The 26612-nt window shown below is 36.0% G+C and overlaps 1 protein-coding gene and 1 long non-coding RNA gene across 8 annotated transcripts in view; both read right to left on the bottom strand.

Moving 5' to 3' along the window:
• Positions 1 to 484: 484 nt before the first annotated feature.
• The window catches only part of LOC135791993 (uncharacterized), a 31516-nt gene continuing 5388 nt past the window's right edge, over positions 485 to 26612 (bottom strand). Inside the window, exons 1-9 of one of the 7 annotated variants that reach the window (XM_065302610.1) lie at positions 20390 to 20524; positions 20040 to 20225; positions 13536 to 13695; positions 13028 to 13181; positions 8675 to 8800; positions 4621 to 4695; positions 4490 to 4565; positions 4232 to 4429; positions 485 to 4079 (exon numbers count right to left, since the gene is read on the bottom strand). In XM_065302610.1, coding sequence (XP_065158682.1) covers positions 1660 to 4079; positions 4232 to 4429; positions 4490 to 4565; positions 4621 to 4695; positions 8675 to 8800; positions 13028 to 13181; positions 13536 to 13695; position 20040 — 3210 coding nt within the window. In that variant the 5' untranslated portion in view covers positions 20041 to 20225; positions 20390 to 20524 and the 3' untranslated portion in view covers positions 485 to 1659. Of the gene's footprint in view, positions 4080 to 4231; positions 4430 to 4489; positions 4566 to 4620; positions 4696 to 4767; positions 4883 to 8674; positions 8801 to 9252; positions 9642 to 13027; positions 13182 to 13535; positions 13696 to 13856; positions 13986 to 20039; positions 20226 to 20389; positions 20525 to 26612 lie in introns of those variants that run through there. The other 6 variants (XM_065302611.1, XM_065302609.1, XM_065302608.1 and 3 more) reach the window with 6 other exon arrangements.
• LOC135791874 (uncharacterized) lies at positions 17000 to 18681 on the bottom strand. Its single transcript, XR_010548145.1, has 2 exons — positions 18054 to 18681; positions 17000 to 17938 (listed from the first exon to the last, which is right to left on the bottom strand). It is a non-coding gene; the product is annotated as an uncharacterized lncRNA (long non-coding RNA).

Consider the following 26612-nt stretch of genomic DNA (forward strand, 5'->3'; position numbering starts at 1 on the left):
AGTTGTGTACAATCCAACGCAGACGAAAAGGTAACTTGATAAGAGTTAGATATTCTTATCTCAAACTAGTTTATGTTTATATTTCAATACGACAGCGTTGTGCCACCTTGCGGGTCCCAACCACAAGTTTATTCTTTAGACATGATCAGTTGTCGCCCTCTAGTAAACTGTTTAACAATGAACTCTCTAAGTAATAGAATTTATCGAATCCTGTACGACACTTCAGTACATAAAATGAAATTAAGATTAATCAAATAAAATCAAATAAATTCAAAAAGTTAACATCATACCATTAATATAAAACGGGAATTCTTCGTTTAAATGTTCATGCGCCCGTGAGGCCTCGTAGAGGGAATTTTATTCATAATTTATTATCTTGCTCCTAAAATGTTCTGAAAATGCTCCAAAAACTTTACATGACTTCATGAACAAAAATATCCCTTACCAATGTAATCTTTTCGATAATAAAGAAGTACGGCCCCACTTTCGTAGTAACTTAAATATATTTATATTTATAGACAACATAAATATGATTTTATACATGCATATTGCGTATATCGCTATCTGTATACATAATCGTAAATAATTCTCATCAATAATTAAAATCTCTTCATGATTGCATGAAACTTGATACTGATTAACGAACCACATTTCATACGATTGTTCCACTATTCCATATCAACGATTAATCACTTTCATCATATCCTACTTAACATTTCTATTATTTAGAATCTCCAAGAGCACGTCTTTCAAAAGGCGACAACAATCACTCCAATGTTCGAACTGTGCTGAATCACAAATCACGTGCTTTCTCATTCATTTCGTACAAAGTAAAAAAGGCACTTACATAATACGAATAAATACACATCTTAACAATTAAAATCAAAACGTAAACGTAGATTTACGTTGAGAGATTGGGTATCGGGGTGTTACTGTATAATGTATACAATGGCACCAAGAGCTAAATGCCAATAAATGCACGACAGTTGCAATTGATGGCAAAATGAACAACTCTGAGACCAATATACAAATTCCATCAAGCTTGTATATAACTTATTAGTTAAAATTAGTCCGAAATCATTCCGATCGCCATACTAATATAAGATACAAAACTCTGAACTTAGCACTGCTTGATATAAATTGTTACAGGATAAAGCCTATAATAAAGTGGCATTTACAATTAATTATATAAAATTACAAGTCATAGAATAAAAGATAAATTACCACTCATTCAGCATTGTGAGGTGATGTTGCGTCACGTAGATATATACAAATCCAATCCAGACTCATCAAGAAGAGAAATGCAATTCAATAAATGGAATTCCTGTTTAAACACGCAAGTGTAACTAAACTACAATGCTAACTATACATATTTGTTCTAATTTCACACATTTCTGGCTTTATCAAGGGCCAGCAATAAAATTTGAGAAAATACTGAATGATTATTGTATGTAGTTGTACCAAAATAGATTCTAACTACCATCCACATTTTATGATGTTCAAAATGTAAACAACTATCAATTAAATTTGAAGAAGTTGTCTTCAAAATGTTGAAATGCTATATAGACTTAATCAAAGAACTTTTTATGAAACAGCTTTAGCTGGATCCGTCCAAATACTTGGTATTCATGCAGTTTATATATTAGCCAACTAGCAAAATTAAGGTGTTGTTTTCCTTATGCTCTCTTGTGCACGTTTTTCCCATTCCGCTTTTCGTAAACGAAAGTTTTTAACTTCCACATTACCAGAATCTTGGATCAAATCAGTTTTCTCCGAGATGTTACTAATAATTTCGGCTGTATTAATCATATTCGAGTTATTTACTTCAATATCCTTTTTCTCCTCCATGGTTATCGTTGGTGTGATAATCTGAAACTTTTCAGTCTTAGGCCGAGTTGGTAAAGCATTAGGTTTCAGAACCGTCGAAGGTTTGCTCATTGGAGTCGTAGTAACAGGCCGATTTTGGAACGCAGCAATTTTATTGCCTATCGGTTTACGCAGTTTTACATCCAATCCATCAATTTTCATTTTACTTTCTAATAGAGCAGTAGATTTAGGCGCAATTGTTGGTTTCTTGCGTTCTTCAACAGGCGAAGAATCGGACAAATTTTCTTTGTCACTATCTCGCGATTTCCCGTTTTCCACACTCTCCGCAGACGATTTCTCCGAATTTTCTATATGTTTAGCCACTTGCTGTTGTAGCGCCTCGCAATCGCTATCTTTCAACTTTAATGATCGCCGAGCGAAAACTTTCATAAGTTCGGGTTCTTCGTCGTGTTTCTGCTTTACGAGCGAGCGTCGACGCACAACACTGTCTGATGCGCTTTTGATATTTTCCTGTGACTTCGAGTTTGAAATCATATCAAGTTTATCTAAACTCGATTGAGATGACTTCGGTGTTGAGGACCTCGACTCAACAGAATCAAAACTGTTTGATTTTGTTCGAATAATCGGCTTAGAATCTCTTTTGATGCTTTCGTTCTTCCGATAATGACTAGCGTTCGTCATCGATGTCACAGTGACTATCGAATTTGTTTTCGTGGGAGTAGCTACAACTTCCTTTTCATCTTTCTTCTCAACCTTCTCAATTATATCTTCCTTTTTAATAACTTCAATGTTATCATTGCTGAACTTTCGTACAGCTACGACAGGTTCTAGATTTAAATCGAGATCAATACTCTGCCTATTAATTTTGTGTGAGTTTGAAAGTCTATTTGGAGTCATATTATATTCAGATTTCATCACAACGGTTGATACTTGTGAAGTAGCAGAAGTTTCTCTGTTAAGTTGTACCTTAGTAACAGACATTTCCTTAGTTGTCACAACTTTCTCACTATCTAATTGTGATAATAACTCATTAGCAGGAATGTTAACAATAGCTTTATGACTAGGCCCAGTAATTGTTATATCGTTCCTATTTTCTGACGATTGTTTCGTCTGCAACAAATTTTCATTATACTGTTGTACGTGTTCCATATCACGATTAATCAATGTATCGCCTTCGTCACCAAGAACATCGTCAACATTTTTTACGCTGTCTAATGATAAAGACTTGAAAATACTCTTTTCTTCCAATGATTTGAAACCACTATTTTTCAAATCAGTAACGCTGGGCTTTACATTCGATGTCGATTTGAAGCTATGCGATTTTGTAACAGGTTTGATAGGCTTTTCCTCAAAGTCTGATGGAAAATTCGTCAAAGATTTAAAGCCCGTATCAGTGTCGTCGTTCAAAGAAATGACACGTTGTTGTAATGGAGACAATCCAGCAATTCGCACAATCGATTTACTTTCTGTCGTAGAAGTCGTGGTGGTGTGTTCCACAAATTTGCTTGGTTTCTTCGGGGTTCGCTTCTCACTCCACGGCGATTTTGGTGGACTCATAGAAAACATAAGTGGACTTTTTGGTGGTGAACTTTTTACGGGGGAGGAAGCTTCGGTGATACTAGTATTCATACTCATGCTCATGTTCGTACTCATACTAGAGTGTTTCTGGTACCACTCCATATCATCCATCAAAGGTGAATTGTTCAACTCTTCGTTGCGGTCCCGTCGTTGATGAAATTCGGGTGTACTAGGTATGTCGATTGGCAATATTCGTTGGCGAGACGCTGGTCCTGAACGAAGAGCATTTGGTCGAATTGCAAGATTGCTATCGACCGTGATAACATTTTGATCGAAAGGATCATATGTAACCGTGGTGGATTCCGTTACATTAACCTTGTAGTAATTTGCGGGCGTACTTGTTGGTGTGTTGAGTACCTCAGGCTTAGCCGGCGGCATAAATTCTTGTTCCTCTTTCATCTTCTTCTTCTTTCCACTGCGTCGAGGAAAGAAGCGTCCAAAGAAAGAAGATTCCTTGCTCTTTTGATCGCTGTACTCTTCCTCCTCAGCGAAAGACTCCCCTTGTTGAGTACCCGCATTGGAGCGACTGCGAGTCAACTTGCTGTCGATCATTCCAGGCCCTGCTAAACCAGGCGGTAATGATGAGCATTTCATTTTGTTATCGATAAAAGCGTGACTTTGTTGATGACTCGCTTGCTGGTAGCTCATGCTTGTGTAAAGCTCGGTTAATGTTTCTGCAAATTGTAACACATACATGTGGTGAGCGACATGTACAAGCATGTTGTTAAAGCGTGTAAATGATTTGTTATTAACGCATTTCAAATATATGAAAGCATGATAATGCTAAAACAAACAAAAAAGCAGAAACGCCAAAAAAGATAAAAACCTCTTGTTCCATCAGGCGTCATACTTCGAATCGAGGAATCCTCGTTGACTTCCGGTGTGGTTGGGAGAACAACCGGAGTGCGCTTCCGGCGTGGCCCACCGTGCGTGCGCTTCGGGCGTATTGAAACTTTGTGATGGGCTGCTGCATGATTTAATGGAAATGACGAATTCATTGGACCCCATTCTGTAATATCCGCATCTAAAAAATGTTAGAATCATATAGAATCTTCTAAACTCTGAAAACCCTTGACAAAATTACCTGGTACGTCTTTGTTCTTTTCTTGTAAAGATAATTTCGATGCATGGCGTGACTGTGTAGGTGGATCAAATGAATCCTACAACAAATTACAATTAGATAAATTTTTAATAGGAAGTATAGAAGAAATTTACTTCATCCATTTCCGAACTTCCCATACTGAGCAAAGAACCATCACTACATGTGCTGTGCGATTTTGTTGGTAAGTCCTGAAAACAAAAATTAAATAATTATTAGGTGAAATAATAATAATAAAGAAATAAATTAAATCTGAGTTGAACCTTTTCTTCTAATGGCAACACAATTTTAATATTAGTTAAGCACAGATAAGACGCGAAATATTCGTACTCGTGCTGAGCGTATTCGTACATCGCGACTCAATGCATCGCCAACGACTGACAATAATAATAACGGTGAGGCGGTCGCCTCTCGGTGCAGACTCGACGTACTCAATGTACTGAATACTAAATGGTACAGGCGCACATGGTAGCACGACAATCATTTTCTTCATCACCACCAGTCAACAATCAACAATGGCACTGAACGTTCCAACTACACAGCCAAACAAACACATACCTATCCGATCTACATCCAAATGAAAAAATAACGCTATAAAAATGTACATTATGGATTTGCAAACTGACTCATAGCGCAAATGTGTGTGTATGAGAAATTGTTTAGAGCAACAATAACTTTCACATTTTGTCAATGGGTATATTATTCATACAGTATACGAGTGAATAATAGCGAATAGAAGCTTGCGCGCGGTGTGCAAACGCGGAAAAACAATGATTTCATGTGTGCCAAAACGTACCACGTTACAGTATATTTCCTATACAGGACGAAGAGAATTTCGAGAAATATAGAGAAATACGAACACCGACAGAATAGTATGCACCCTGTAAACACATCATAATTATTACGCAAGGACTTTCATGTTTGTTTTTTGTTTTATTCACATCTCGTGTGAGATGTGCGCATGCACATTTCAAGACCGGAAAATGTGGCACAACTTCCACGACCTTATCTATTCCTTTGTCTTGAGCGCCAGGCTTTGAGTAATCTCCGACAGCATGCAGGTGTGCAGATGCGCGCCAGCGGTGTTACAATTATTTTTATTACCTGCGATCATAATCACTTTCCGTATTTCGTCGTATCAACGTCATTTTACGAGTTCGCAATTTTAATCCAAACCAGGACACAGCCGTACACCAACTATAGGAAAAATACAGCTCAGAGGAGACGCTCTTTGTTGTAAAAGACAAGTTAGTATAGAAATTTCTAATTTGAAGAAGCAGCGGATAAATTATGAATAAGTCACAACATTGAAATCTTAGTTGAATAAAACCTGTGCAGAACCCAAAAAATATTTTATCAACCTAATTGTAGGATGAATTTCTTAAACTTTAGTTTGTGTCTCTGTTGAGCTTACGACTCAATTCTAAAGAGTTCTCTACATGCACGAAGCACGAAAAAATTAAATGAAGCGAAGTGCATTGTTGGACTGTTTTCTCACTGCGACCCCGACCGTAAAAGTCGACGTGAATTATATCGGTTTAATGCTAGTAAAAATGTAATTAAATCGCATCGGGGAAATGAGATTACTACACAATGTTGTTTGTAAAGAGTCACACATACCTACCACACCGAGTTCATGATTTATTTTTGTCCTCGATTTCTGTAGCTGCACTAAATTAGTATTAACGCTTAATGAACGGTATTTTGCCGAAATCCCTTGAAATCGTTTAAAAAATGTAATAATTTTATGAGATATAAGATACATTTAAAAGGGCATAAATGCCAACTATAAATATACACTGAAAGCAAAACTGCGCTCGAAATTGTTACATAAAAAACGTCATTAAGTTAATTAGCTGGATTGCAGGACGTATAATGCTTATCGTCATCGATGTGGGATGCCCCACATTCGAAATATCAAAGGTGAGCACCTATCACCGATACTTAACACCAATCCAATGATATTGTTTCGATTGGATGGATTACTTACGTCTAAACGTAATGTTTGCGCTTTTTTCATGCTCCGACTAAAAATTTATTACGCTCTACTTTGGATCCCATTAATAAGCAAACATTTATCAATATTTTAATCATTTCCTTTCTTCTCCTCTACTTTTCTTCAGCTATCAACATACAATGTAAATGTTTTTCTTGGTCACACTTTATGGCAGCATGCCTAATTGGGTTACAACTTTACTCTGTTCCGTAAAGCATGATCGGGCTACGTTTGAACAACTTTTACGAGAGAGAAAAAGCGCTAATAATGTAATAGCGGGATAATGTTAGATACAGCGATACAACAACAAACGAAGAAGGTCGAAGAAAGGAAACACTGCAAACGCCGCGAGTTTCCATGCGGGAAATGTTCGATAAATTTATACAACTAGAACGAAAATGTCAGGTGTGCGATGATTTAGTTTAGGTTCGCATTTATTTATCCGCGAGTCGGGCCAGCAGCTATCAGTGAATCGTGTAACAGACATGAGCCATGCTATGCCATTAGTTGGAAATGGCACGCGAATCTTTGGCTGAAACGCGTTAAGCACGAATATATTACGGACAAAGAACGAATTACAACAAACAACAATATCACGAGAAAAAAAAAACAGCGCACTATAAGAGAAATTAAATTGAAACTTCGATTGTTTCGGAAAAGCAGAACATTTTCACTTAATAATTATAATATGACACCGTTAATTAAATTTTATGTATTATTTTGTAATCGCAAAACACAAACAGATTAAATTAAGTGTAATAAGTAATTGAACATTAAGTATTATTGAAAATAGAAATTTAGAACAATAGGTACTTAATCAAATGCATTTATAAATTTCAAGGAAATTAACTAGTTATCATTACATCAATCAATTCGTATCTAATAAATATTTATAGACTTTGTTCTTGATTGTCCAGTCTTCAGCTGTCATGTCAATTCATGCTTTCATGTTCATCTAGCGAGATGACTTCGAAACGCAGCGCGAAATGAAACGAAGAAAAACCGATAAAACCCAGCAGTAAAGTTACAGTTATTCGTGTGCGTCGCAATTCTCGCGTGAGTCGAACACCAAGATCGTGACAATATAGTTTAACATGTTTAAAATTATACTGTGTGTTGTCACAAACCGCAAACAAAATGTTTAAATCAAAATACTATTTGGAAACTTATTTATTGGAAACACCTTATCAGTAGGAAATAAAATGAATCATTGGTTTACTATTGCAAAAGTTACAACTCTTTAATAGAGTACCATCCACGTTCTTCGCTAAATAAAGACAACACAAAATGTAAGAGCATATATAACCCTCAATGGAGTCAAGAAGACTGAGGCTTTTAGTCTTGACTTCAAGCCTGTTAGGTCGCAAGACAACTTGGGACGAAGCTGAGAACACAAAGAAATATCCATCCCATCCATTTATTGAAGACTTCGAAGAAAATCCAACTAATGCACATATCTGACTATAACTAGTAATTCTGCCACAACTTACTCTTCACAATTCACCTTTATTTACCTTTTCATGGTAAAGCGCGAATAAACGGATTCGAAATGTATGTCTACCTCTCACGCCAATAACAGTCGTAATAGCTTCTCATCATGAGGAAATTCGCATATTCAGCTTTTGTCGATGAAGTGAATCATTGCTAAACGATATGCAACGAACTGTAAGTATATATACGATAGTGTAGCTTCGCCAGCCATGACGTGAGCCGGCAAGCGCATGTGGATGTTTAATACGATGATGGTCATAAACATAAAAGAGCAAAGAAGTAAGGACATAACGCAAACGCATAACGCAGTGAAATAAAAGAAACGAACGAGTTATCCAATGTGTTATAAACAGTTACGCCTCTAAGGTTAGCCGAATTGCATAATCAATGAGAAGATAATTAAAAGCATTTCATACTCTGCGTTGCGCAAATTTTTCTATTCATGAGAAGTATAATTACAGTTAAAACTGTAAGACGTTATAACATATTCTGTGCTTAACTTGTCGAAGGTTTATAGTTGTAATTGTTGACACAGTGTTATATTAATACTTCTGTTTGTTTTCATCACTTATTTTGCACATGATGCTTAATTAATAGGTGTAAAGTAGTGATTGGTTCCACCAACTATTCATAGAAAATATGACTCATTGATCGTCCCATTAAAGTTTAAAAAAAAAACTTACTTTGTGGTGTGATTTCTCCAAATGCCCTTCTGTCGTTGTGGGCGAATTGCAAGGACTATGTGGTAATCCTTCGTCATCTTCGCTGGTGTCCCCTCGTCGTTGTCTCAGTCTTTCGATTAGCTCAGTCTGAAATTATAACATTCAATATGCGTAAGTAAATAAATTGTTATCAAGTTAAAGTCGCGTTAACGGTGATTAATACTTCCAACAAATATAAATCGAAGTAGTAGTGAGAAATCGTGTAGGTGTAGGAAACAAATCAGTAAAACGTCGCGGTTATGACGTATTCTTTTACGCTTCTCATTTCCAATGCTGGCCGTATTAATTCGAAAAAAAATTACTTCGTATCCTCTAATAACTAAATAAAAATCTATTCGTTTATAGTAATAAAATATAATAAAACGGAAATAATCACTTGTACACTGCGATTCAAGGCGTACTAGAGAAAGAAAACAATAATTACCACTACACTTGAATTCATATTATTTAACCATGAATTATTCTCCGAAATGATGCGTCATGTTCAAAATGTTAGACAACGTGTGCTCAATACATACAAAACGATAACATGAACTTACGTCTTTTTCGCTTTTCATTTCACCTGGAGTAAAACTTAAAATATTTATATTTTCGTCTGTATCCTCTTCATCTTTGCTTTGTAAGAAGCAACCACAACACCAACGAGACATATTAACGATTTACTTTCACTAGTTCTACGTGTAATCCAAAAGTAAACTTTAGTATCACTGCAATTTACAGTTGCACTTAATGTAGAAAATGTAAATACTTTGAGTGCGAACGACAACGCGTACACTGCGAGACTGCCGAGTGTCAGCGTAAATCGTAATGCGATCAGGTTTTTATGCGTTATTAATCAGACGACAAAAATTTAAATGATCGCGCGAATTGTGAGTGCAGTGGAAGTAACAGTGAGGTTTGTTGCTTCATGTGAGAACTGCGCTTACTTGCCTACTGGCTAACCACCAGTTTACCACATTTCGCCCGGTTATATTCCGATAATAATGTGTACATTACGTTTTCTTTCGAAGTATGATAAGATATTGTTGTGTATGTATATTTCATAAAGCGGCATTTAAACTTGTAAGTGCAGATAAAAGTAAAGTTCAATGCTTATAAACATTTGAAAGTGTCAATTCACTTTCAATTGTTCCTGAGAATATTGAGTCACGTATATAATTGATATTTTTACCGAAACATTTAAAAATATTGCGTTGATAATTAAATTAATACAATTTTGTACATTTGCATAATTGTACAAACATTGCAGGCTATCTTGCAATGTATATTAATAACAAATGTGATAAAATGCCACAATTTCTGGTTGGTAATAAAATTATTTTATGAATTTTCATCAGAGTAGCAGTAGTTGCAGTAGGCAACTTACTCTACTTTTTTGTATTTCAACGTCAGTAATAATACTTCGATCCAGTCAGGTTCACTGTTCTTGCTCACCTACATCAATATTACTCATACACACATTGCAACTGACACCAGGACGAAAATGAACACTAACACATCTTTCAGTTCACACCAAGTTCTCAATATTCTCGTTTTACGTTTGGGTTGCATGTGGTGCAGCATTCAGGTTGTGACACTACTACTACAGGGACATTGGTCATACATAGGTAGTCGCAATTGTTCACTAGAGTGGCAACTTGTATGAGTAGTGCGCGGGCGAGTTCAGTTACCTGCCATTTTAAGCCGATTCAATTATGCATCAAACTGTCTACATCGGTACCGAACGTACCTAGTGGCATGCACACACCACCACAATGTGAATGTGAATGCCAGTGTGATTGCAGGCGGCAGTGAAATGCATATATGATAGCACACAAAACGAAATACTCATGCAACATGTCCATAAAGTGGTTGCGTAATGCGCAATGTCGTAAGAACAAAATTCAATTTCATTGGGCCTAAGTTTATTGTTAACGGCGGGATTATTAAAGAGATAAACGTTTTCAAATTTATTATCGCGAACGCGCAGAGTTTTATAAATTAAACAACACATGATGCTCATGTAATATTTTTTGCCTGTAAAAGTTTATTACATTTTTTAATATATATCTATATAAGCAAAGTTCTAAAAAGTTGTATTTTATTTTATGTTTTGTTCGTTTATACCCTGCGGCAACGTTTCCTGACATCATTTTTGTTTCTATTTGTTCGAAAAAGTTCATTCCACCATCGAAATTCGACAAACTTGAACTTGTACCTTCCTAATACGGCGGCATTGCGACGTCGCCTCTTAAAACTTTTTCTCTTAATTCGTCTACCATAGTCAGGCGAACATTTTTCCATCTTTGGTTATAGCATATTTCGGTGTAGCATTTATTGTTGCTCTGTAGCATTAGACCGGACTGCCAGAACAAGCGGCGATCGACCCAGAAAAAATCATGAATTATGCGCGTTCGAGCCGAGTGGCAGTCACGAAATCACGAACGGTAAATCCTGAGTTCTGTCCAACTTTGCCGAAAGCTAAAAAGCCAAAAAGCCAAATCGACGACAAAGAGCAACAAAAACCTATGTATAGATTTCTACCTTTTCACCTCGCCAGGTATGTTTTTGTAAATTTCGCGATAAATAATCAAAAGAGTTGGTCTGAATCCGTCCCATATCCATCGCCTCTGCTGAAACTTGTAAATTATTAAGAAATTAAGTGAATGAACTCGACGCCAAACCCAAGAACACAAAGCTTTTCTGTTAATTTTTAAATTTAAATTTCTTCGTTTTACTGTTGTTGGCTTTGCAAAAAGGTTGAGAGTCGCGAAAATGTCGGTGTACTCGAGCATAAATTTCACCTTGGTTTACCTTGGCGCCTGTGTATCGCGTCTTGCAATAAGCGACTGCGCCTGCTATTCGCTTCTTTGCTTGCAACCTGCGTTTGTGACGCGATTGTGACTTTTGTGTTTGCCGCTGTCGGCCCACTGAACAGTGAACAAGAACGTTAAACTATGCACGCAAAAAAGTTAAGAAAAACTCAACTCAACGAGGAAAAAACACGTAAGCAAAGAAAAACACACGAACGGAAAAAATGAAGAGCACGTTTTGTGTGTTCTCGTACGGCAAGAATGTTCAGTCTGAAAAAATCATGTGCACCTACGCGCATATACCGTAGCCTAGCTTAAAAAGAAAAGCACACATGCGACGAACGTGAGCGATTTTTTAAGGAAAGCATTTTTATCAACATGCAAGACGCGAAAGAAAAACGTGGATCTGTCGTTCCATCGTGGAAAGAGTTTACTTCGCTTTTTTACTTTAAACGACGTATGATGTATGATTGTAGGAAGATCTAGACGAACGATTTCCTTGTTTCCGGTCTTTTTTTCACTTTGGAGTCGACGACAGTGTCGCCTTTGCACATTTTCACTGTTTTACATTCCGAGCGAAGTCAACTCAGAGAACACACGTTATATGTAGCTAAAGTACATAAATTGTGATTGGTAGGCGATGTAAATTATGATATGCCCGTGCGTAGGGAGCTCACAATTTTCCCGAAAGTCCAACGCGCAGAAAACTTCCTGATAAAATCACCATACGCTAGAACTCGCTGTACGAAAATCGTCGTGACGAAAAACGAATAACATGAATAAAATTAGAGGAAAATCAAGATTTATTATGTTGATTTCACTGAGTATGAAGTGGAAAATACAACAAAATGTTTTATTGTAGGAAGTTGTAGCCCATTTTTCACTACTACACGTAAAATTGTATAGTAATTTATGTTAAAAACCTGTTCAAAGGGGGCATGTGTACGCGCAAGTGTTTAGATTTTAGATTTCGTGATTTTAATTGCTATAATTACGTGCGTACTTAGTTTGAGCTGCTTTGGTTTAAGTACAAGTACGGGTACAAGGTCATGCACTTGTTCTTACACGTTTCGACATCGAAGACATAATCGCATGATTCTACAGGCTAAAAAGTTTCATTGAAGTTTTGATTAAATCACGATAGAAATGGGTTGGACATAACTTATATGGAGTTGTTCTATTTTTCGCAAATCATCAAGGATATGACTATATAAATAAATCCAAACATAAAGTTAATTTCTGGATCACCATCGTGTTTACGTTTTACTACATTAAATATTAATTCAAAGAAACCAATTAAATTGCATTATTAAGACATAAAATAAATTATTTTTTATCACAGCTCTCATCAGTATTCATGTGTTTACACACTTTTTCACTTTTTGTTTGTAAGTTTTGACTTTTCGAATGATATTAGAAGCGTATTGTATTCAAATGTGTGTCAAATCAACTTTTACCTACTTCGATTTCATTCTTTAGTTTGAAGCTTGCGGCGCTAAAGAATACAATTAAAGTTTCTCACCTGTAATCTAATATCTGGTTGTGTGGGCTGATGGCTAATGGATAGAGATGACGAGCTTTGGGCCGCCTCCAGCTCCAGCTCGGAGCCCGAATGTGGCGAATGAAAGACGCTGTCATGCGATACGCTCAAACCGGGATGCATCGGCGTCCCGCTCCTATAAATAAACACATAAACCCACCGAGTGAGTACATATACTCAGGCACACGCATTGTTACTGCGACGAAATTCCAACGAACTAATTAACTATGAACTTTAGGTAAAGTTTAACCGTTTCAAACATAACATCCTGCTCAAAAATATAGGACACGACTAGGCAGGAAAATACGAGTCAATAGACTGTAGAGGTATGGCAATATTGAATGTCATGGAAAGAGTAAAAATGTAAATTCCTTGATAGCTTAGACAACAAAATAAAGGCATATAGGCAATAGAATATTAATGTTTGTATTGATATTTACTCGGGCCCGAATGGAGTATGAACTCGTACGTCAAACAAAGAAATATTTACCTTCGTCTCGTTTGATCCTCTGCAACGGAGAGCTCGCTGGTAGACCTGCTACGCAGCGTTTGGTTCGTTTCCGTCAAGGAATTTGGTGCTTCCTCGACGACCTTATTACTTTTCCGCTTAAACCATTTTCTAGGATTCCAGAACTTTTTCTTCGTGCTCACTGCAATACAAAACCACAATTAACACCAACCTTAAAGCATTCAATCTATTCCCACTAAATTTAATCAAAATGCCACATCAACATTCCCAACACAAGTAATTAGAGGTTTCCATTCAATAAAATTCCAATTTTTCTACAAATCAAACTCAAGCAATAAATACCAGAGGAAGTTTTGACCAGTACATATTTTTTCCTTGACATTCCAATGTTTTTTTGTGCACTTTTGTGGTTTTCAATCAAACATTCGAGCGCAAAATAAAGAATGATTGTGACGCCAACGCACAACGCACTACTCGACCAGACTACTGAAATGGAATATTTTTTCCCGTTCGTCGATGGCTCATTTTGCGGCTGAATCAGCGTGTTGTAGTCATGTCATTCAGATTGTAATGGTAATCGACATTTCATTCTAGATTCTGCTGGGTTTGCAGGTTGGTCGGTTGGTTGATTTCGTTTTCGTCCGTCCACCAGCAATATGAATAATCGTTCGGTCATGTCGATGTCGCGCGCGAATAATTGAACCGTGAAATTCGTTCCTAGCCGCGCGGTGGTTTATATATCGCCAGCTTTGTTCGGCATCATGACACGCGGAGGATACGCATGATGAGCGCGGATACTGCAATGACAACATCGTCCTGCACGTCTACAAAACGATGCAAAGATAGGTGAAGCCGCGATTGCCGATTGTATCATCATTATGTTACAAATGTGTGCACTACTGCCAATAGCATGTTACAGTAATTGTATTGCAATTTCGAATTAAAAGTGTGATTGTAATTGAATTGAATTACAATGAATGCATGTTACATCAGAAATAATGGCATGCAACAGTTTGTGTTAATGAGGAGCACGATAATCTACAGTATTACTAATTTGATTTGTATTTATTTAAGGAGTCATACTCCATACATTCGTCATATTTTGTTATCACAAGCAATTCAATTTAATTAGAATTCCCCCAAAAAATTAACGAAACGAAAACAAATAATGAAATTTTGTAAACAAAAATATTTAATGTCTCATGTTTATCCAATTATATTTCATTGGATGATCGCACTTTATGATTCGTCGTTCCACCACATTGGACCATTTTAATTAGATAATTGTGAAAATCCCGAAACGTTTGCAAAATTTTTCATTCTAACACTTTTCATATGTTAAATGGTGTAGTCCAAATCGCGCAAAAGCATACGTCGTATCTTAAGGGCAATGTGAAATAAATAATGCATGAAGCTTTTACGGCGCGACGTACGATTACGATTAAACTGCGTGCACAATTCACGTGAAATGCACGATAATGGAAACATTACAGAGCGAACGTAGAGCCTTTTAAAGCATCTTTATTATTAACATGTACACACTTCCCAACATTAAAACGAGGGTTGAATATATTTCCGTGTACGGTAAATAAATTTTTCCGTATTGAATCATAACTGCGAAACGGCATTACCAAAGTATAACAAAAATTGAATTCTTTACAAATTCAAACATTTTTACCTAGGTATTTATGTTATTTGTTGGAATGCCAACTCAATTTCTCTCTTGGGCTTGACTTGTGCTGCCGTGGAAAGTGTATTACCCGAAGGACTTTTTGCCAATGAGGCCCAACCGTAATAACGTATGTAACTGTACGTGTTCACAGCCTCTGCGTCAGTAGCTCGAGAAAAACGCGCAATTGCAGAACCAAGAAAATATAAATAAACGAAGGCGGCAAGGGCAATAGGCAGGGCGACGTAACTCAGCAAGAAATACGCGACCTGCATTGCATATACACATGCTCCAAATGAGAAAACGTACCAATTCGTTTCATTCGTTACCAATATTTTTCTCTGTTTTACGTGCCTACTTGGACTTTTTCATTTACATCCGACTACATTTGTCTAAAGGACTCTGAAGAGTAATAAACACACATGTGGCGTAAGTGCCTGCTTGTAAAAATCCATTTCGCTAATGAAAATGGAAATGATTGCAAAAATAATGGCACTGTTTCACGATTGTATCTGGAAATTCATTCAAAATTTGATAAATTTAATTTGATATCTATAGGCAACACATTTTACATTAAACGTAAAATATTTAGACATGTTCAAAACTGTGGATACATAAATAACAATATAACAACTTAATTTTGAACAAAAAAGTATGATAAATTAAACATTGTTTTTTTTTCAATAGAACATTCTTTCAATGTTGTTCTACCTTTGTGTTTTCGTGTTCCTACCATTTTCTAGTTTCAAAGTTAAAGCTAAAAGTTTACGAATTTAATATAATGCGCTTGACACGAAGGCCCAGATCTCTCAACGATTGCCATCGGCCTAAACCACGCGGTTGTGTACATTTGAATCACGTTTCACCTATATTCTTCGTTCGCTTGCACCTCTTATACGAGTACATATAGTGTTTATAACTATGGAGCGACGCATGTGATACGTGTATCTTGTACGCCGACGCAAGTTGAAACTACAGTTATGGCCGTACGAAAACGAGCAAACACACAAACATTATGCGAGTAACGTTTTCGGTTCGAAGAGAGCATCATCCATTCGACTCGAAACCCGAGGCAAACGGCTGGAAATGAACACCTTGAGTTAGTTAGTGGTTCATCAACGCCGCTCATGTTCAAGTTTAAGTTACAAACATTTCTACTGATTGATTACAAAATGAGTTTGATTAGCATCTAGGTGAAACTTTCTGAAAACACTACGCGCTGGTTTAAAGGAAAACTTTATTTTTGTTTTCATTGATGTAAAATATTCGAAAGTATGTCTCAGTCAGTATACACAAAAACTTGCCGTTTGTTTGGCGGTACCAATATCTAAACAAAACGCGTGTAAACGGGTTCAAATCTATGAAAAGGAAACAGACACGATGAAGCGCGCACGCTAATTAATGTTACGGCGGAGAAGCGAAAAATAAAGTTAATAGACGCACGTGGCGCGGCTTCGACCACTACAGACACGAATTAAAAAAAAAAGTGGAAGAAAGAAAAAAGAAACCGCATAACCTTGTCGGCTCAACGATTGAAAACAAAATTTCACACCAGTAATAAAATGGTTAGATAGCCACACACAACAACTCGCATTGCCTCAGGATCAGACATATGGGCATATGTAAATTTTATGCGAGCGTAAAAAAAGTAAAATGCTTCATCGCCGCACAAGAAATAAAAAAGAGCAAAAAACGACGCAATAAAAACGATTAAACTACATCGACATATGTTCATCATGCAAATAAAATATATAACCGCATAATATCATAATGTAATATTTTCTTATTTTTCTACTAGCTAGCTATTGCAAACATGTGAAATGTACATATTTATTTAGCCCAAATAACTGATATGGCGATGATCGATTAAGCTAAAGATGTATTTACGTTAGAAGAGATAATAGCGATAAAACGAAGCGATAACAAACATCCTTCCTATTGCGGCTAACATTTCAATAATAAAACTGCAACTGCCATGTTGCAGTCTATTAAACTACGGATTACAGAGAAATAAAAATAATAACAATATTAAATATAATAATTGAGCCGCTTATTTTGAAAGTGGCCTAACTCCATTTATCTTCAAATCGAGATATGGAAAGTTTTGCGTTTCAATGAATTTAAAAATATACGTATAAGATACAAAGGAGTCATACTGCTAAAGCATATCTTAGGATGTTAAATTTAAAGTTCCTGTTAAAATAGTGGCAATTATTAAGTAAATAACGTGCGTTTCCTTATCTAGAATGGAGTTGGGCCACTTTCAAAATTAACAGCCAGATTCATTATAAAATTTGAAGATGCCCAAGTCCATTCAACATAATTTAAGATGTTTCAAATTGAAGAAAAAAAAACGTCTTCGTTTCACAGACAGCTTCGTGAAGTAATACATTTTGTTTGTTAAAATCTGCCAAACCCCAAAACTTCTCAAAAATATTCTTTCTTTCTTCTTCATTATAATTTTTTGTGCACGCATTCCGACAACCACAATCTTTGTTTTCGAAATTTTTTTCATGAACAATACTTCCGGTTTAACTGCAATATCTTTTTCCTGAATTCCGTTTTATCTTTCGCACTTTTTGGATATATGGTTCATCAATCTTTTCTCCATTGTTATTTGAATCTTCATCCTCTGACGAGGAATATTGTTTTATAACTCTTTTTCTTATTCGCTTTTTTTTATTAATAACTATTTCTTTTTCACTATCTGAACTAAGTGGTCTTCTTCGGTTCTTCCTCATGGGTGCAATAATTTCTATAATTTAATATTAAATTTTAAGTTTTATATTAATTAAACGTACAGGTTAATTAACCAACGCAATTGTCCCAAAAATAAGGTGAACTTGTAAATACTAATTAATTGAAATTACCTTCATCGCTGCTTTCCGACATTATCAATAGTAAATATCTTGATGTAACTATAAATGGAGTTAGGCCACTTTCAAACTGCACGGCTCAGTTATTCAATTAATTCGGAAAACTTATGTGTAAAAAATGTACCGTATTTTCTCTGAATATAAGCAATCTGAAGTGCGTCACTGATAAATAACATGAAGTTGTACATGTAACCATGGTAACCGGCAAAAATTTAAAAAACGGAGTTAGGTCACTTTCAAAATAAACGGCTCTATTATCCTGCGGAACGAAAAGAATTAACCTTTTTTATTTAGAAAATAAGTTTAATATAAATATGGTGCACAAAATAAATAATGTTGCATTTTTTCTTTAATATTAGATAACAGACACATATTGATAAGAACTACTCGTATATGTGTGTAATGTAACACGGAATTGAATATGATCAAGAGAAATTAAGGAAAACAACTAGAAGTAAAGAAAAAAGAAGAAATTGTTATATAAATATATAATAAATGCAAAATTGAAATGCCCCAAGTAGAAGAACGCAACTCAGTTATACATTAACATATTTGAATTATGCATGAAGCGAAATGTGCACACGTATAATGTTCCTAATATACCATGTGTTAGAAACAAATCACAAAATAATAGTCAATTAGAAATTAAAATTTAAATACATAAGTACTTAAATTTCATTTTTTTAAATATTCAGTCAAGTACTAAAGTTAAAATTATCATTTTTATTTCCTGCCCATTGAATCGGTGTCATTTTTTTTTTCTAAAATGTGAAACTGTTTTATGATGTGTAAGCTTGAAATCTGAATATACGCATGGTGTGAAACGAAGAATGTGTAAAAAACGTGTAAAAATGCGCGAACGCATAAAATTCACTGCGTTACTTCTGTTATTAATTCAAATCCGAAGTTCGCAACAGTGCCACACATATTACGAGACACTATTAACAGAACAAACGTTGCATAACGAAGCGAAACATACTTTGCAATAGCTTGGTGCTTTTAATAAAGCATTCTTTTAATAATGAAGTGATAAAATCAGTAGAAATGTCACCTTTGATCTGTTACTAAACATTTATTTGTTTGCTACGTGCTTCGGTTATCTACGCCAACAATTCCATCGTTTGAATTTATATTACTTAAAGTTGTGTCTGCGCAAGAAGCATTTTTAAATCACGCATTACACATTTCATTACCTTTCCACTGCTGTGAACATTAATGTTGAGTGCAACCTCGCACATGTGATACGCGATACAGCAGCTTGGAAATGTCAGTTGACATTTTTTACGCGTTCAGACGTGCACATAGCACATTAAGCGTCAAGGTTTCGCCGCGTGGCGCGGATTAAAGAAAGGAAGAAAGGCCCTGTCCTGCGTACATCGGTTCGTGTAAGGTTTCGTGCTTGCAAAGCGTTAATTCAATCGATTTCGCTACGTTTCACTAACGCTGCAAAAACTAATTTCTAATCAATGTTCAAGGGAAAAAGTCACCATCGTAAACAACTACTGAAGTAAAAAAACACATCTAGAAAAAGTTGCAATCTATTTACACCTGCATGTTAAAAGTATTAATAGGTCTATCTGTGGAATTGTCACCTTTAGCAATTACAACTAAAACGCACACGCTTAATAATTATATTCTCAAGCTTGGCTTTGTGCGCGTTTATAAAGAAAATTTCATCGTAATTTCTGTAATTATCGAGTAATTAAATAGGTACACCGGGTTAGAATGCTTGTACATCGTGCGCAAGCATGCGTGTGCCACTATTAAGTAGTTCTATAAATCTAAGTAGATTTTTTTTCCTTGTTGCTCATTTGCCTCCAACCGCCACTATGAATATTTGTCGTGTAATGTAATGCATGCGACAATTACAACATTTAACACAACGTGCAATTACAATTATTTTAATTTACATACTCTCGAGAGAAAAAGTACGGTTAAGTAATGCAAAACATAATTGCACATCTAAAGTGTGTTGCTTACTTTTGTTATTCAGTGTATTAGCTTCGGTTAAGTTCTTTTTTGGTGAAGAGAGATTTATGTAATTTTTAATTTGCTGAAATTTGTGTTTCACGCTTTCCAAATTTTACAGTTATGTAAAAATCTGATGAGTTAGTAAGCGTCCACTGCTTCAACAATAGGAATTTGTTAATTTTCTCGCTTTTCAACCTGTACAATAATAACAGATGTTAGAAACTTAATATATTTTTAGATTTAAAATTTTAATTGCGTGTTTAGGTAGATTTAGTTTCTGTTCGCCATGTTCAATTTCCAATTAGTCGGAGTTGGTTTCAGACAAAACTAATGAAAACTAATTGCATGCAAAAACTCACCGTTCTTCTCCGGCTCGTACTCGCTGCCGGTGTCCTGCGGCGGCGACGACTCTCTGACACATGACATTAAGCTCAAGGGACCCGCCCCCGAATGGCCGCTCACAGCTGTTGACATTTCTCTATCCTACGCTATCTGGAAAGACAATAAAACAGCATTTAGATTTTATGCACTTTTTCATTATGGCTGATTGGCATGCAATGCTATCGCGCTAGTTGCCTATAAATAACTTTACAATCTTTTTTGCGTGCCATACAACCTACGCGTTAAAATATGAATGTACCTGCTGCAGATACTAAATATTTCACACCAGAAAGCAGAGTAATAATTATAACATTTTATATAGAATATACACCTACCAATATAAAAAAATATGTAATACTTTTATATATTATTATTAATAAATTAATATAATCAGATTGGCTTAATCCTCCGTTTTTTATATTATTGCTATATTATTAAATTAATTAACAAAAATTGTGTTGTAACATTAGTCTAGGCTATTTTTTAAATAAAGGGCAAGTAGGCTCAGAAAACACTAAACGATAGTTTCATTGCGTTTGTTAATGAGAAATATATTGTTTAGTATAATAAACTGTGACCCAAATGTTAGTCCATCCATTTTATTTCTTAAACTAATTAAATTTGTAATCTAAAATCTAATATAAATGTAATAAGTATTATCTTTTTATCAATTTGCCACTTGATTTAATTGTTTCTCTACTTCTGCAATTAACTTGTTTTTCATTTGTGCTCTTTTTATTGTTGCACAAAATGTAACTCAAACTGAAAGTCATCCTGTAAATTGGAAAATTTCTATGAATAGTTTCTTATTGAATTGAATGTGCTCGCTCATTCGATTGAACATGAAAAATGAAGAAAGCATAAAAAGATGAACGAACCGTTTGTCATGACAGTGGTTAGTAAACGACACGATGAAAACATTCAATACCAGCAAAAATCAGTGCGGAAGTATAGAAAACGAAATCAATTTATTAAGTTGTATTATACAAATTTTATGATTAAGTTGCACCCAGAAAATTGTTTTGTTTCACACGGGTATAAACCACAAAAAGGAGCAAAATTTCAGTAGAAAACTGAAAGAAATTGGAAATCAATGAAACCGCACAATAAAACGAAACCTCAATGAAATGCAAACCGGTTGAGATGTCGATCAATTGATCACAAAGCCACGAACAGAAGTGAAACGAAAGCAACGCTGGATAATAAACAGCCAGAAGCAACCGAAAGCAAATCATTAACAAAGACGGTTTGATAATGAAAATGAATTTAACCTGAATATTGTATAAAATTCAATTCATCAAGCCACGTGTATTATACATGCTTCCGATCCAATATTAATAGAAAATCAAACGCGAAGCTATAAAGGGTGAAAGTGTTAATGTAATTTTCACTACTACTAACATAACATGAATATAAATTTGCATCGATGGCACTGATTTAATAATAGATCGGACAAATTTAAATATCGCTTTAGGCAGTTTCATGCAGTCCCGATGAGAGTATATTCTCGACAAATTGGTGCTTATTTTGCATCGTATATGTCGACTTTCAAGTCAATCTTAACTCATCAATCAATTCATACATCCCAGCAAATGTCTTAATGTTGTATTCAGCCATCGTGTCGCCATCCGCATCTTCGAATTTTTAATATCGACCTCTGCCGATCGCTTCCTATAATCTTCTATCATTTGCTTTCAATAATGGCTTTCGATAATTTTCTTTGATTTTCTGTGCAATTTTGCTTCGAATCGCGCACGATTTTCTATTCAAGCTTGGTTAGCAACCCAACGTCGAACATTGTTATGCTCAGCACTGCGGAAATCAATTAGGCTGCCAATGATTAAGAGCGAATTAATAGTTATTTCTTAGTTTTCGTATTGCCAGCTAATTACTAATAGACACGCGTAACGAATAGGAAACGTGCGCAATGCGCGTGCAGCATGTGTGTGGTTTCACATGTAGTTCGCCTCCAACATTAACGATTAATTAATCGTAACTTTCGTTAATGATTCAAGATGTACGGCTGGTTACATTAGGAAACAAAGTGCTAGAAACGCACGATTAATTAAAATCGTCGCGGACTAATCCGAGAAATCAGTGATTTTAGTATGTGCGTCATTAAAGCGATATTGAGATCACATTTTTATTGAAGTGTTTTGATTATTTTTTACATTTCCTTCCTAATGAGGTTGTTTTGATGTATTTATTCATGAATTTCTTTGTCCTTGCTTTTCAATACAATTTCATGCAAAATTATGGAAGAATAAAATAAAATAAGATGAACTCAATTGCTAACTGCGTCATCGCCTCGCGTTGGGGATTATTCTGCGTGACCTTGAAATTGTGGACCGAAAAGCGAATCCGACGCCACAAGAGGGATGAAGGATGAATTGTTGTTGCCGAGCGCGCGTGACACACTTTCAGATATTCGGGAAGCTAAATTCGCTTCAAGATGCCAATTCAGAATATATTTGCAGACTCTATATCAGATTAAATCACACATACTGGCACGAAAATCAATAATCCCTTCAAATTATAGATTGTGCTTTCACTTACACCTGTACATTTGCATATTGGGTTCGTGAATTAGCTCGTATGGCATATGAGGATGAAAATCCAAGCAGTAGCGTGTGACACACTTCTGGTGCCCGACCTAGCCGCCAATTTAATGCGCGTGCTTTGCGAAGAACCCTCGCGTGTCGATCGACCGTTTCGTACCAAAAAGAGCACGATATACATTCGGGGGTGCGTTTGGGTTCCACCACTGTTGTGCGTCTCCCTGCCCAGCAGCCAGGCAGCCACCAGCGGTTGCATTGCGTTTGCTCGAATTTCGCATGGTCGCAAATCGATATTGCACGACCTCGACCGTGAACGAGTTCCTCGTGGCTGGCTGCTGCGCAGCGCGAGCTGAAACTGGGGATGTGACCTGACCTTCCGCTACAACATTCGCGCGCGTCAAGAGCATCCCCGTGATGGTCGTTTCCAAGCAGCTTCCAGCGCCAAGCAAAAACTCACACGTGTTTCATGGCAATAACAAAACAAACTTTTGCAGTTTTACCAAAAGTTGTGTCATTTAAAGTTGTTCAAGAACTTTGCGATTAAATGAACATTTCGCAGACAAAACGCATTATAAAACGTTATAATTCAATGATAAACTCGAGTTGATATTGCCATATATAGTAAAAAGTATGTACAAATAAGAACATCGGTATTTAAGTGCATAAGACGCCTTGAAATTACATCGGACGCTACAATTTAATTTACTTATTTGCCTCGCTGCGATCAAACGATGATGGTAAACATACGTCTGTCGTCATGGCAAATATGTCGCAGCGCCATATGGAGGAGTGACACACTCGTTAAAAATAATAATTATTAAACGGAACATTTACACAGCACTTGTTTATGTTTGCTTTCACGAACAGTGCGTACGTTTCTTCTCAAAATTAGAGTCATAGGTATACGCTGAATAATAATAAATTTATTTTATTAACATCATAAAAGAAAATATTAACTCAGCATTGGCGCGTAAATAATAACTGTTCCAACAATTGAATATCACGAGAATTGTAAGAATAAAAAATATCAATAGCATTATACAGTTTGATTCAATCCCATTGAATGGAGTCGTAAAAGTGTTATCGAGATAGCCGCACAGACGGAAATTACAAACATTGCACGAGCAATGACAGAAAATCGATGCGATTTCCTGCATGTTGGCAGACACAAGATGTGCCATTCACATTTAACAATATCAAGAATCAATATTATATTCATGTCTACCAATAATATTGTGATCATAGTACGTTGAAAACTTACTACTTTGTATGAGTAACAGGTGAGAGCAGGTGTCTCAACGTCAATATTCTAAAAGCTCCAATACAAACTATGTTTTAGCAAACTGTCGACAATGGCTTAACTTTAAATTAGTAAACGTTTTATAATTCTAATACATTATCGCTGGTATAATGTTATGGTACCCGCAGTGTTTAATTTTGGCGTCGATGTTTCACGTACCGACCTAGCACGTACATGATGTGTTTAGACTTCATCCTATAGGTATACAAAGCGTAGAAAAGTTTGTAAGCTCGGTGTTTGCTAGATGTGTTTAATATAAGCACAACAAGAGCATGTAAGCAAAGTGAGCACTGCTTGCGCACCATACACGCACACATTCCGTTTCATTATCACGGCCGATTAACGCGTTTTCGGCACTTTTAGACCGTATCATAATTCATATTAGCCTAGTTCGGCGTTTGTTCATATAGCATGCCCAAATTTCGCATCCGTAAGCGTTCCCCTCTTTGTAGTATGAAATTGGCTATCAAATATGGACCTAATTATATTGTCAAGCTGTTGTAAAATGCTTGTAATATGCAAAATTTTCATAAATAATTAGTATAGCCATTTATGGGCATTTAATGCTGTTATCGTATGAACACATGTCAGTTGATATCTTTTAGAAAACATGATGCTAACTTCCTTTCATGAACAATTGTGTGCATTATATCAACTCACATATGTTGCCGACAATGCTGACGATATGAAAAAATCGGAAATTTCATTTCGATTTGTGTGCATTTGTGCGTAGTGCGTGCGCACCGCCAAGCAGACAGAAAATATTGACGAATCGTGTTATTATTGTTACATTAGACGGCGGCGAGCAGCGGGCAGCGTGTAATGACCCTGATCGACGTGATTAAATTACGTTCGCAAGACGTAAAGAAGCAAGCAGTGCACGAACGAAGCATGCAAACAATCAGAATCGAGCAATATGAACTCATAGATTGAGTTACCAGTTGGAATTGCAATAAATCAACATGCTATTTGTAAAATAAGTCGTATTCACAATAAATCACTGAAAAATTGCTTCATTATAATTTTTTTTGTATGAAATTACTACGTCCATTAAAATAAAACTCTGCAATTATAACTTTCAAATTTCTCACAACGTATGTCAACAAAGAGACGATTATACACTTTCTTGTTGCACTTTATGCCTGTTTGGTTTTATTTCTCGCTCATTCATCGCTAATTCACAAGGTAACAAGAAGCCAAACTCGAAAACACGACTTCCAAGGTTATTCTGCAAGAAGTACGCTCAATTAACTTATTTTGCGTCAGTTAACTCTCTCGCATGTAAAGTAATTTTAGGCAGAAGTTGGATTTTCATATGAATCACACAATAAAACCAAAACAACTCAATTTGCGTTAATATACACACGCGCATATAGCATTGATTTTCGACCTTCTTCTTTGTCTACAATACTACAGCCTCTGCGCGTCCTTTATGAGTTTCACAACTATAATTGACTTATTACATTCCATTGGAAATGTGATTTTGCACAGATAAGGTTTAGTTAATCAAAATATACAAATATTAAAGCGATGATTCGTCCGGAGAGTAACTATGATAAATGCACTTTTAAATAGACAACATTCAAGAGGCAAACATAAAAAGCGATAATTATAATTAACGAAAGCAGGAAAAGTTGAAAGAAGAGGAAGCCATATAGAAACACACATCAAGCAAAACAAACCGCGAGCTAATGTCTTGGAAAACGTCGATGGATCGAAGCGCCTCCTCGAAGCCATTGCAATGCGAACGCGACGAATAACCGAATGGAAATGGAAATCCCGTACAATCCAACACTCACCGACACGAACATTTATGGTAAAATTAAGAAAACCTGCTTTCGCTTGCAACTACTGACTGTACGGCTCGGACGCTCTTATTACGTAACCGTCGAAGGAGTTATTGTACAATCATCACAACAACAAAACAAGAAAGACTACTACTGCGAAGACGTAACTACAAATACAATTAATTCGCAACGGTTTGCCTGTATCGCTCCGTATCTCATCGTAATTGTAATTGCATTTACTCTCGTTGAGAATTACGATTGAACTGAATTACGAATTGAATTACGCATTCTAAGCGCACTCAGAGAAATACACGTAATAATTGTTGGTTTCTATACAAGGCAATTCATTATAAGTTTTGTCTAAAACGATGTAGTGAAAAATTGGATCGTGAATTTATTTTCGAAGCATTTCGCTCGGAATAAAAGAGGTAAAAACAGCGAGGTAATAATCGACTTGGAGCCGCGCACAAATTCTTGTTAAGCAGCAGACTAGTACCCATTATGTGAGCGACGACGAATTCACATTCTTTTGTGATTTTGTGCAATCGTATAGTGC

Source organism: Atheta coriaria, unplaced genomic scaffold (genome assembly GCF_025399875.1).
Source record: "Atheta coriaria isolate IRGN ID8LTWV9N9 unplaced genomic scaffold, Caltech_Dcor_3.1 hic_scaffold_5_pilon, whole genome shotgun sequence".
NCBI lineage: Eukaryota > Metazoa > Arthropoda > Insecta > Coleoptera > Staphylinidae > Dalotia > Dalotia coriaria.